At 43.2% G+C, this 13,290-nt stretch overlaps 1 protein-coding gene across 1 annotated transcript in view; it reads right to left on the reverse strand.

Annotated features, from left to right (window-relative positions):
- LOC147006624 (5'-AMP-activated serine/threonine-protein kinase catalytic subunit alpha-like) overlaps nt 1-10,330 on the reverse strand; it is a 35,569-nt gene extending 25,239 nt beyond the window's left edge. Inside the window, exons 1-3 of the mRNA XM_085868326.1 lie at nt 10,224-10,330; nt 2,626-2,733; nt 1,826-2,001 (exon numbers count right to left, since the gene is read on the reverse strand). Of these exons, the coding sequence (XP_085724452.1) occupies nt 1,826-2,001; nt 2,626-2,733; nt 10,224-10,330 (391 nt within the window). The remainder of the gene's footprint in view (nt 1-1,825; nt 2,002-2,625; nt 2,734-10,223) is intronic.
- Between the last annotated feature and the right edge of the window lie 2,960 nt (nt 10,331-13,290).

The raw sequence follows: 13,290 nt of genomic DNA on the forward strand, positions 1-13,290 counted from the left end.
CTGGAACGCTGACGCTAACCATTACCTCGACGTGTTTCGACTTATGAGTAACTTACAAGTAACGTGTGTCGACATGTGTCAACGATCGCGTAACGTGCCTACAACACGTTACTCATAGGTTAGAAATAAGTTTCGGGTATGCCAAACATTACCTCGACGTGTTTCGCCTTATGAGTAACTTACAAGTAACGTGTGTCGACGTGTGTCAACGATCGCATAACGTGCCTACAACTTATGGCCAGCGTTATGCGGAACGTGCGAGTCATACGCTGGCATACGTCAAAAAATTTCAAGCATGGAAAATTTGTCTAACAGCTTGGCATACTACGACGTATGCCAGCGTACTACGACGTATGCCAGCGTGCTCTTAACGAATACAAAACTTACCCATACGTATTCGACGTGTGCCAGCGTTTTAGACAAATTTTTCATACGTTGGCATACGCTGGCTAAATCGTCAAGGTGTGACAGGGCCTTAACCCAACCGTATTACTTGGTTCGTTTCAGCATTTCCTCCGCTCCCCTGTCCTTTTCCTCTTCATTCATTCCCTTGAATGATTTGCCCAATTGATGCCCTGTTCGACCACTGTCAGTTAAGCCTTGCACTTCCACGAACCTTGCTTTCAAAAAATAATAATAATAATAATAATACATGATCTGCATACAATGCTCAATTTTGATTGTTTGAAAATTTGAAAAAAGCACGGTGTTTGTTGCTGTTTGCATCATGCTTCACTTTCTTTTCTTCACAAATGTTGAAGTAATCCCTTGTGCAGGAATCATCTTCATTTCAGAGATGTTTTTCCCCAACAATGTACAGAGGGACTGGCATCTCTCCCTCCCCTTCATCTCTGTGGGATATATTATTTTTGGCGAAGTCGCAATGGCTGTCATGGTCATCTAATTGCAGTTTATGTTTGATAAACAAAACGAAACGCCATGAAACTCGAACTTGTTCTGTAACTTCTCAGAATAATGCCATGCACTAAGTTTAAGTTGAACATGTTAGAGGGCATGGGGAAAAAAGGCTGAAAAACCAGAGGTGGGATGCATGGACGGACAGACAGAGAGCAAACGTACAGATACCTCTGGTGAAACTGGAAGGGGACTAATAAAGAGACAATAACAGGTTTCTGTCAATGGAAAAATAATGACGATGAATATTCGAAACAATGTACAAGTGGGGTATGTTAACTGCCATGGAAAGCAAGGGGAAGTGGCGTATCAGACATTCGCCCTTCTTAAAAAACAAGGACCCACTCCAAAAATAACGCGTCAGCTTACTTCCCGTGGTTGGTTCAAAATCAGAAATGACAAATGACTCGAGGATCTTTGATCAATGACCCAGGCTGGCAAAACGTGCTTGTTATGTGTTCTGTCCGTGTGTAGGATATATTTATTGGTTTTGTGTGCTGTAAGTGTTTGTCATGGTGAGATTTGTGGTGTATTATAAGCAGAAGGGGTTATGAAGATCCCTCAACAGATTGTTGCAGAAACAAAATTGTCCCACGAACCAAAACCCAAAGAGAAATTGTGTTCAGAAAAGGTTGCTTCACATAATCTGCAGCAACAGCTCAAGATGAAATGATTGGCATTGATTACTGGTGGGATGTTAATCACCATGATATCTTTCGAATAACAGAAGGTGGGTTATTGCTGGCACCCGTAACCATTTAAGTTTTGCATTTTCAAAATTTCCACCCAAACATGTAAAATTTCTGCCCAAATACCATCACACCACCACTTTCAGGTTGCTCTACCGACAAGCAAAATACTTCGAACCAAGATAATTTATCTTGTGAAAACATTAATTCTCAAAACTCACCAGTGAGAAACTCTTCCTTGAAAGATTCTTTTGTCCTTTTAGGTTCCACGATCTTTTCATCAAATGATCCATTGATCACTCGAGGCTCAACATTTTCCTCCTCAAACAATCGTTCTGGTGTTTGAGGCTCAATATTTTCCTCTTCAAAAGCATTTGACATTTGATGGTGAACTTCCCTGCAGAAAAAACAGAGATTTTGTAAAGCTGTGGCTGAAACAATGTCACAAACAAAACAATATCAAACTAACAATAAATTCGGGTCGGTGAGAATCAGACTGCCTCGGTTCTTTATGTGTTTGCTACGTTCAGACAGAAAATAACACAACTTGACTGCTCCCCTACTAAGTATCTTCAAACACAGTTCACAATGAAGCCAATAAACACCACGTGGTGAAGAGGGTGTGACGATCACCAAAAAGTTGTTTTTTTAAACCACACTTTTCTATTTCTGCTTGGTGTCCCAAGCTCTCACATGCACCTCGAGGCCACCGAGCCTCGGATTGAAGCCCAGCCCATCTCTAAACTGTCATTCTGGTGATTTACACAAAAAGCAATTCGTCAATGTGTGTCTCCCTTCAAATGGACATGAAACCGGCATCCTATCTGCTGTCCAGGGCAGCATTTCGGCCACACAGACCGGGCAGTAGCCAAAAAGGCCTCCACAAAACTGTGGCTCATGAACGCACCGCCCCACACCCTCAATCTAAATTATGTTCCAACTACTTGCATTTACGATGATTGTGGATATTACTCAAATAAAGTCTGATGCCTTGCATTGTCCCTCTCTTCACGACTCTCACTTCTGTAACCTATATTTCAGTAACTTTTTCTCTATTTTATTGCAGAAGCGTACAGTATGAGCAGCGGTACAGATTGGCACAAGGCTTCTCTTGTCTTCTGAAATGGCACTGAAAAATGGAAGATTGCAAAAGAAGCCTGAAAAAGACATTTTCAATGGCTTCGTGGAATTCCTAAACACACACAAGATCAAATTCAAAAATTGCTGTGGCAAGTCAGATGACAATGTTTCAGCTATGAGCAGAAGGTACAAATGGCCTCCAAGCCAAGGTGGCACCAGAAAACAACCTGGTGATATAGATACCCTGTGCAAGGCACTAACTAAACCTGGGTGGAAAGGGAGCTGCTGACTGCTGTCCAGCTGCTGTGGGTTTCTTTGACTTTGAGGAAAAATGAGATTCTTCACTGTATCCGCACGTCATGATGAAATACCAATGGATTCGCATAAATAAGCTGACAGTCATGTCTGCATTGCCAAAAGAGTCACTGCAACATGCTAGTCATGCAGAGCTGTCACCACGAAAGCACTCATACAGGGCAATCCTCAAATTAGGAATGTGCTGGCCAAAATTGCGAACAACCCGGATGAAATGTCCAACATACTGTTGCGAATTCACACCCGCCGGCGTGCGATCGGCCACATAACTCGAATCGCGACATGTCGCCCACCGGAGGGACAATTCAGTCGTGACCCTCCTGGGACTACCGCCAGAAACCAGTCACAGTGGGGGTTTTACCCCACCACCACCCAGTCCGCAGTCGACCCGCACGAAATAGGGTGAATCGCCGAATGTCGATATACCTAAGTACCCGCGCGGGTAATCTGCCGAGGGATGGGACCACGCCACAGGCTGACTCCGGACACGAACCGCTTAAGCGGTTCGTTCCATATTACAGGGATAACAGAGCGGAGTTATCGTCGGCCTTGACGGTTCCGATTAATTACCAGGCGTTTTAAACCCACTATCAATCCCTTACGTGATGCAAGATGGAGATTCAATAAAAGGAAGGAGACGAAGCAAAGCGGGAAACAGTTCAACAAGTAAGCACTTTATTTACACACACACACACGTCAGGGCAGTCATGCAATTGTAAGCAAGGCAGATAATTTATATGCACGTATGTACAGCAGAAGAAATGCAAGGAAAGAGTTAACACTGAATAAGGCAATGTACAGGCACAGACACTTAGGCAGTTCTACTTGTTGAACACGGTGCCACAGCAGCATCTTGGAGGAGCGGCCAGGTCCACGAGACCGATAAGGTCTTACCCGGGTCCCCGTGACGCGATGGCGGGCAAGCCGCAATGTTTGCGCAGCTGCGCCCCGACTCCGTGCCCCTGGCGTGGTCGGCGAGCCCTCTCCCGCGTGCTCCGCGCAAGCAGTTTTGTTGGCACCACGTTTAGGGTTGGGGAGGAACGGGGCCCCCCCGGCACTATCTCAGCACGGATGAGGGGGGGGGGGAAATTGCTGATGCTCAGGGAGAGGGGAATGGCTGGCTGGCTTGCACCCCGCGACAAGACGAGCGACCCCACACCGCAAACTCGTTTCCGGCCGCCGTCTTCACTTGACTCGAACTTGAACTCGACCAGCCGGCTGCAACTGAACCGCACGAACTCCACTCGACCCGCACTGAACTGAACTCTACTCAACTCAACCGCGCGAGTCGCCTTGCCCTCGCGTCTTTATAGGCTGCTGGAGGAGCCTATATGCAAATATCAGGATCAAAACGCGATTGGAGGCGGGGCCACGCCACCCTCTGTCAGCCATTGGACGGGCAAAAAGGGGGCGTGAAGCCTTTTTGATCTGAATTCCTCTCGTAAAGAATCCACGTTCATCGCGCTTGGAGGCGGGGCCATAAGGCCCGTCGCTTGCCCATTGGACGGAGGAAAAGGGGGCGTGAAGACTTTTTGATCCAAATTTCTCCCTCGGAAAGGCCGCCATTCGCGCTCGCGGCTTGGTGCGTTTGGCGACAATCACCGAACGGGCCCGAGACAGCCCAACGTTCAGTGTTCACAGGTGGTGCGGTTGCTGGTTGTGAAGGAGAAAGGCGAAGGTGGTGGAGTTGTTTGGGGCCGTTGTTGAGCGTCGTTAGAGAATGGCGGGTGAGGCGATGCTTGCGGGGTTGGGTTGTGGAGGTGAAGGTAGTGGCGGTTTGGTGGAGTTGCTCGGGGGCATTGTTAATGGTGGCGATTTGGTTTTTGGGGTGGTGTTTGAGTTGTTGGCGGCTTCATGGTCGAAAATAACAATAGAGAAAGAAAAATGGCTAACTCAAAGCGTCGCAGCCCGGATGAATCACACAAATTCCCTCTATACAACGGGTTTGGGCTAACGACACATGAACTTACCGATATATCTCACCTGAGGACTCTTTATGGTGTAATGCGAATTTCAACAACCGTAACAATATGTTGCGAGGCAAGTGGCTAATATGAAGCTATGAAGTGGCTAATATGAAGCTTCATATGAATAATATGAAGCATGTGTAAGCTGGAAAAGTGTAAACATTCAGTCTTTTGGAATGAGATTCTAGATAGGATGAATGGTACGAGTCAAAAGTTACGGGATCCCAAACGAGATCTGAACACTGCAGTGGCAACTGTGTAATCACTGAAAACTTTTGTTTGAGTTAAAATGGGAGTGCTTTAATGAGTATGAACAGCAGCTAGCAGCCAAATCTGGCACAACAGAAGATGTGCAAGCTTGCCAGTGTTGACGCAATGTGCGGGTGAATCCAAGAGATGATGGTCTCACGCCAGAATCAGAACTCTCTCCTTCACAGAAGTTTCGTGCTGACAGTTACATACTGGTTAGGAAAAAAATAATAAATGCATGCTGACTTTGAAAGTTGATGATTGGGGGGGATGAGGGAAATGCAGTGGATGTGGTGGATCTACACTTTCAGAAGTTTAAATGAACTAACTGGGAGAGCGAAAGAAACTCAAGAATGGATGTGAATGGGAGGATGTCTGCCTGGAAGGATGCAAGTAATGGGGGTACCCCAGGGATCAGTACTGGGACTGTTATCATCCAAGCTATAAAATTTAAATATGTACGTTGACTGTAAATATGCTACGAAAAGGGGGACAAAAAAAAGAACACAAATAAATTTTGCATGTTGCCAAAGTGGCATATCTGGGGAAGGAGGTTCAGGGTGGGGGGAAGACCCAAATTCTCTCAATGTAAATGTACATTGTTTCGCACCACCCGGTGGTATCCGGTGTGACAAATAATCGACTTCTTATAAAATAAAATTTGAACAACTTTATGATGTGCAAAACGGTGATGTTAAAATCTGAGTGTGAATCATTCAAAATGATAACTTTCATTCATTTTAAGTGCAGGTTCAAACCAAGGCTTCAAACACAGCGTCGTGGAAGTGATTTTTGCTACCAATGTATGGAACGAGAAATGTTGGCTGACCAAGGTGATGTTACCTGACTTCTCAGCAGATGGAGAATGAACAGAGATACAATAGGGTTAGCTTCAGTTTCCTAAAAGGAATACCATTTGTATTACTAGTACGTTTCATGTAACATTCTGAAGGATATTTTCTCTTACTTACACGTCATGTTCACCCTCGTCACAATCCTTCCCCTTCTTCTTTCGGCTGCGGCACTTATTCCTTGGTGGAAAAATATGGAAAAGTCAATTTGTTGTACATTTGTTGAAGTAGATATATCCCAAACACGTTTAAACAAAGTGAAGAAGAGGAAAAGATAATTATTTACTTCAGACGTTTCCAAAAGGAACGATTCTTTGTCATCGTTTGTGGTGATGACTGGTCCACTTGGGGAGACCCGTTCAGAACGACAACTTCCAAACCAGGAGTCTCATTCATCTTTACTTCCCTGAAAAAGAGATTCCAATCTTAAATACATTTTCCATGTGATCCCCACTCCCTGGGGCTAGCAATAAATAATTTAATATCACATGTGTCCCCCCGCCCCACCATATTGATGACATATTACATGTGACCCTCCAATGTTGATAACATATTACATGTGTCCCCCCAATGTTTCATATTACGTGTCCCCCCAATGTTACAGATTACATGTGTCCCCCTAATGTTACAGATTACATGTGTCCCCCCAATGTTACAGATTACATGTGTCCCCCTAATGTTGATTGCATATTTCATGTGTCCCCCAATGTTGATTACATATTTCATGTGTCCCCCAATGTTGATTACACATTACATGTGTCCCCCAATGTTGATTACATATTACACGTGTCCCCCCAATGTTGATTACATATTACACGTGTCCCCCCAAAGTTGATTACATCTTACAAGTGTCCCCCAATGTTGATTACACATTACATGTGTCCCCCAATGTTGATTACATATTACACGTGTCCCCCCAATGTTGATTACATATTACATGTGTCCCCCCAAAGTTGATTACATCTTACAAGTGTCCCACAATGTTGATTACATATTACATGTGTCCCCCAATGTTGATTACATATTACACGTGTCCCCCAATGTTGATTACATATTACACGTGTCCCCCCAATGTTGATTACATATTACACGTGTCCCCCCAAAGTTGATTACATCTTACAAGTGTCCCCCAATGTTGATTACACATTACATGTGTCCCCCAATGTTGATTACATATTACACGTGTCCCCCCAATGTTGATTACATATTACATGTGTCCCCCCAAAGTTGATTACATCTTACAAGTGTCCCACAATGTTGATTACATATTACATGTGTCCCCCAATGTTGATTACATCTTACAAGTGTCCCCCAATGTTGATTACATATTACATGTGTCCCCCCAAAGTTGATTACATATTACAAGTGTCCCACAATGTTGATTACATATTACAAGTGTCCCCCAATGTTGATTACATATTACATGTGTCCCCCAATGTTGATTACATATTACAAGTGTCCCCAATGTTGATTACATATTACAAGTGTCCCCCAATGTTGATTACATATTACAAGTGTCCCCCAATGTTGATTACATATTACAAGTGTCCCCAATGTTGATTACATATTACATGTGTCCCCAATGTTGATTACATATTACAAGTGTCCCCCAATGTTGATTACATATTACATGTGTCCCCAATGTTGATTACATATTACAAGTGTCCCCAATGTTGATTACATATTACAAGTGTCCCCCCAAAGTTGATTACATATTACAAGTGTCCCCCAATGTTGATTACATATTACATGTGTCCCCAATGTTGATTACATATTACAAGTGTCCCCAATGTTGATTACATATTACAAGTGTCCCCCAATGTTGATTACATATTACATGTGTCCCCCAATGTTGATTACATATTACAAGTGTCCCCCAATGTTGATTACATATTACAAGTGTCCCCCAATGTTGATTACATATTACATGTGTCCCCCCAAAGTTGATTACATATTACAAGTGTCCCCCAAAGTTGATTACATATTACAAGTGTCCCCCAATGTTGATTACATATTACATGTGTCCCCCCAAAGTTGATTACATATTACAAGTGTCCCCCAAAGTTGATTACATATTACAAGTGTCCCCCAATGTTGATTACATATTACATGTGTCCCACCAATGTTGATTACATATTACATGTGTCCCCCCAAAGTTGATTCCATATTACAAGTGTCCCACAATGTTGATTACATATTACAAGTGTCCCCCAATGTTGATTACATATTACATGTGTCCCCCAATGTTGATTACATATTACAAGTGTCCCCAATGTTGATTACATATTACAAGTGTCCCCCAATGTTGATTACATATTACAAGTGTCCCCCAATGTTGATTACATATTACAAGTGTCCCCAATGTTGATTACATATTACATGTGTCCCCAATGTTGATTACATATTACAAGTGTCCCCCAATGTTGATTACATATTACATGTGTCCCCAATGTTGATTACATATTACAAGTGTCCCCAATGTTGATTACATATTACATGTGTCCCCAATGTTGATTACATATTACAAGTGTCCCCCAATGTTGATTACATATTACATGTGTCCCCCAATGTTGATTACATATTACAAGTGTCCCCCAATGTTGATTACATATTACAAGTGTCCCCCAATGTTGATTACATATTACATGTGTCCCCCCAAAGTTGATTACATATTACAAGTGTCCCCCAAAGTTGATTACATATTACAAGTGTCCCCCAATGTTGATTACATATTACATGTGTCCCACCAATGTTGATTACATATTACATGTCCCCCAAAGTTGATTACATTTTACATGTGTCCCACCAATGTTGATTACATATTACATGTCCCCCAGAGTTGATTACATATTACATGTCCCCCAATGTTGATTACATATTACATGTGTCCCACCAATGTTGATTACATATTACATGTCCCCCAAAGTTGATTACATTTTACATGTGTCCCCCCCAATGTTGATTACATATCACATGTGTCCCCCCAATGTTGATTACATATTACATGTGTCCCCTCAATGTTGATTACATTCACAAAGATACAATATAAAAAGTTCCCATAATTGCATTTTTCAGCATTTGACCCCACCTCAGGGGTCATGTCCAAATATGAACTGCTCTTGTACCTTCGTACCATGTGATGATCATATCAACCAAGTTTGTTGAATTTCTGCCGAACTGTTTAAGAGGAGATAGTGTGTTGGACAGACACACGGACGGAGCCAATCACGACATCCCCTCGTTTGTTTTTTTTTGTTTTTTTCTAAAAAGGTTGGGGATAATGAAGTCAATCCTCCACCGGAAACCGACTCTGTAAACAGAGTGAACCACTTGCTGAACCCTACTTTGAACTTCACTCGTGGAATAATAAACTGATTAATTTAATTCATGTGGTGTTCATCAATTGCAGGGATGATGGGATAAATGGCCTCCTCAAGGTTCCTTGTCTTGGTTGTCATTATTGATGGTATTATTCTGATATAATATTGTACAAAGAAGTTGTTGCCATGCTCTGATGTGGATCAAATATTTGTGAACGATGAGTAACATTTCGATCCATGTCTGGTTGAAGTGTAACTCCGTGTACAGCTTCCCTTCTCACATCAGGTACCTCCAGACACTTGCCATATGTACTTCTCATCGATCGACATTCTGAAAACCTTAAACATCCTTTTCTTCTTTGACTATTCGAATAACCTGTACCTCTTTAAAAGGTTGGCCTGTGGGAGTGGTTGTGGTACAAGTCTTTCACGAACTGGTTGACCAATTCTTTTGTTGACTGGAAGGAATTTGTAATTTGATCAAGGTCCCGGCGATAACTCGCCAACTCTGATCAAGAGACACGATGGATCTTTCATGTCCACTAACACCCCCAGTGCTGGTACATGGTCCTGTAGCTTCATGTCCTTTGGTGGAACGTTGCACACACCTGTGTATTATTAGTCCGTTTCATGTCACCACATTCCCAATGGATGTTTTCTCTTACTTACACATCTCGTTGAACATCACCACAACCAGTCCCTCTCTTCCCTCGTCTGCCGCTCTTATTCCTTGGTAGAAAAAGATTGAAAAGTCAATTTGTTGTACATTTGTTGAGGTAAATTACATCCAAGAACAAGTTTAAACAAAGTGAAGAAAAGGAAAAGATAATTATTTACCTCAGACGTTTCCAAAATGGAGGATTCTTTATGATCGTTTGTGGTGATTGGTCCACTTGGGGAGACTCGATCACAACGACATCTTCCACACCAGGAATCTCATTCATGTTTCGTTCCCTGAAAAAGAACATTCCTCTTAAATCAACAACTCATACTTCCTTCAGGAAGGATTCACACTTCCTTCAGGAAGGATTCACACCGCTCCACGTTTGTCACTCTCGACTCGTTCGACAGAAGAAGGAAAAACACGAACAGAGGAAGAAGAGGAACAAATCTTATTCGGGCTCCACTCGACGTGAAGAGATAAAATTACACTCCATGTTGTTTAAACCCGAGTTATCCCTGTGTCGTAAGAGGCGACCAGGGTTGAGTCAGGAAGGGCATCCGGCGTAAAACATGTGCCAAATCACTATGAGGATCATACGGATGATCCGCTGTGGCGACCCCTAACGGGAGCGTCATAAAGAAGAAGAAGAAGTTCTTTAAACCCGAGTGAGGAACCTTCGTTGGGTTTTCTTTCCAAACAGCCGCATCTTGTGAAGATAAAAATAAAATCCACAGAGAAATCTTCAATGGAAACTTGTTATCCGACGAAAACACGTCCAGATGTCCCCTTGGAAGACGGGTCGTTCACAGAAACCAATTATCACGTCACTTTTATTGTGACGTGCTCCATTGTGACGTCAGCCTCCCTCGTCCTTCAAGAAAGAGTTTAAACATGATCAGAATCATAAAGTATATCTTCATCATCGTTAATTATTTATCTTATTTCGTCAATAAACGTCATTTATTACCTTCGTCACCGAATGTGGACGGAGGTTGTTGTTTTTTAACCTCTGAATTGTTGTTGTTGTTGATCTTATTCTTCTTCTTCTTTGTCCTGCTGCTGTTGTTGTTTTCCTGTCTTTGAGCAGGAAACCTCAAAAGGTGGACATGTTGGGTGTTTCAAGTTAGAATTGATTAGATTTTAGTGAAGATCGGAATCCGGATCCGGATTTGATAATTTTCTAAGTTATTTCGTGTCCAGCTTGTGGCTGCTGGTTGCATCATTTTCTGGAAACGTGGCTGTGTCGCTGATGCAGTGCCCCTTGTTACCAATAAGGTAGTTCTCATTTTGCCGACCTCGGAAGCATGAGAGGCTGAGACAACCCACCTGGTGTTCGTTAACGGCCGCACAGCAACTCAAACTCAGACCACAAAATATGAAGACAGCTTCCTTAACGGTTAATAGGCGAAAACCAAGTTTTTAATGATTCTTCACAATTGAGAGATGGAGTCAAAAATGATAAATGTAATAATATTTAAATTGTGGACGAGTTATGATAAAACTTGGTGGATGAGTTTGGTTTGTACAGACATAGATCAAGGGGATTCGATTTTGGTTGAGATCCAAATCCAGATCCAGTCTCTCAATGGATACAAAGGTTGAACTGTTCACCATGGCGGGGTTTGATCTCTCCCGAGTCCCGTTCTGGTTATCGAATCATTAACATCACACTGAACCAATTCACCTCCAACAATTACTCGTAAATAATTTGTCACATTATTGTGATGAATTTCCACCCCATAGTAAAATTAAATGAAACGCTTTAACCAAAGTCACCAAGTCTTGTGTACACCACGTGTTTATTGATTTTTCCAGTGATTTAAAGCTCCTGGAGGATCTCACGTGTATAACTCAGGTCATGATGAGACACCATTGTGTGTTTGTGCTACTTCTGCTTACCCAAAAATGGATGAAGGTCTCAATGCCAAACATGAGATCAGAGACATCTCCTTTGACACATCACGAGCTTTCCACAATGTCTAACATCCTGCACTGCTCAGCAAACTCTCTTCTTATGGTGTCAAAGGCAATTTCCACTCATAGCTCATGGACTTCCTCTCCTGTCGGTCAATGCGAATCTCGAAATGGAATTATTTCATCTCCTCTTTCTGTCCAGGCTGGAGTTCCTCAAGACAGTGTTCTTGGTCCTGTGCTTTTTCTGGTTTTCATCAATGATCTCTCCGACTCTATGGAAAATCTTGTTGATCTCTTTGCCATCAACTCCACCCTCTGCCGTACCATCTCTCATCTCTCTGATCAGCAGGCAGCAGCCTCTTCACTCTCTGCAGACCTGGATAAAATCACAAGCTGGTCCAACACTTGGAACATACTGTATCTTATAATCCTGGGATTGAAAATCTCTCACCCTCACAATGTCTCTCCAAAAGGACCTTCTGACATCCTCCCCTCTCCCTCCCCCCCCCCCCATGTACTTCCTCAACAATCCCCTTGTTGAAGAAGTCCCATCATTCAAGCTCTTGGGCCTCATTATCTGCCACGATATTTCCTGAGAAAGCTACATCTCCAAGCCGGCCTCCAAAGCCAGTCGCTGATGGCATCCTTCGTCATTCAAAGTCTTTTCTTGGCACACCTGAGCTTCTTACCACTGACAAAGCTTTCGTCTGCAGTCTGAGTACTGCTCTCCCCTCTGGGTTGGTGTTCCCGCCTCTCACCTTTCTCGACTTCATGTTGTGCAAACCACGGCTTTTAGGATCATTGGTATCTCCTGTAATGAAGCTGAGGCCTTGGGTCTCTCACTCTCCAACCAGAGACAGGTCTGTGGTCTTTGTCATCTCCCGTCTCCTCTCTGGCATTGCCACCCCCCACCCCCTTGCTCTGTGTGTGATCTGTCCAATCTCATATTTCTGCAGGGTGCTCAAGCTCCTCCAAAAACACCATTTGGGGGAAACTGTAAAAATCAAGAATAACTTCACCTTCACTCTTTCATTTCTCTTTTTTTCCTACCTCTGGAACAAACTCCCACATGCTCTTCAATCCCACTCCTCCCTCCAGGTCTTCAAACAGCTGTTCACCACCATCTCATATCTTCCCCCATCCAAAACCTTTTGTACCCCCGTTCATCCAACCCAAAGCAACCTCCTTCAAATGCCCCGTTTTCCCTCCTGAATGTTCCTCCAGTGTCCATCTTGTTTTCCCTGTGTACCCCACCCCATCCCTCTCCCTTCCACCGATTTCCCATTGTCTCTGTTCCCCACCATTTTGTGCTTCCCTCTCCAGCCT

This window comes from Eptatretus burgeri, unplaced genomic scaffold (assembly GCF_056783735.1).
Source record: "Eptatretus burgeri isolate ZD-2024b unplaced genomic scaffold, Ebu_testis_v1 Ebu_testis_scaffold_3159, whole genome shotgun sequence".
Lineage (NCBI taxonomy): Eukaryota > Metazoa > Chordata > Myxini > Myxiniformes > Myxinidae > Eptatretus > Eptatretus burgeri.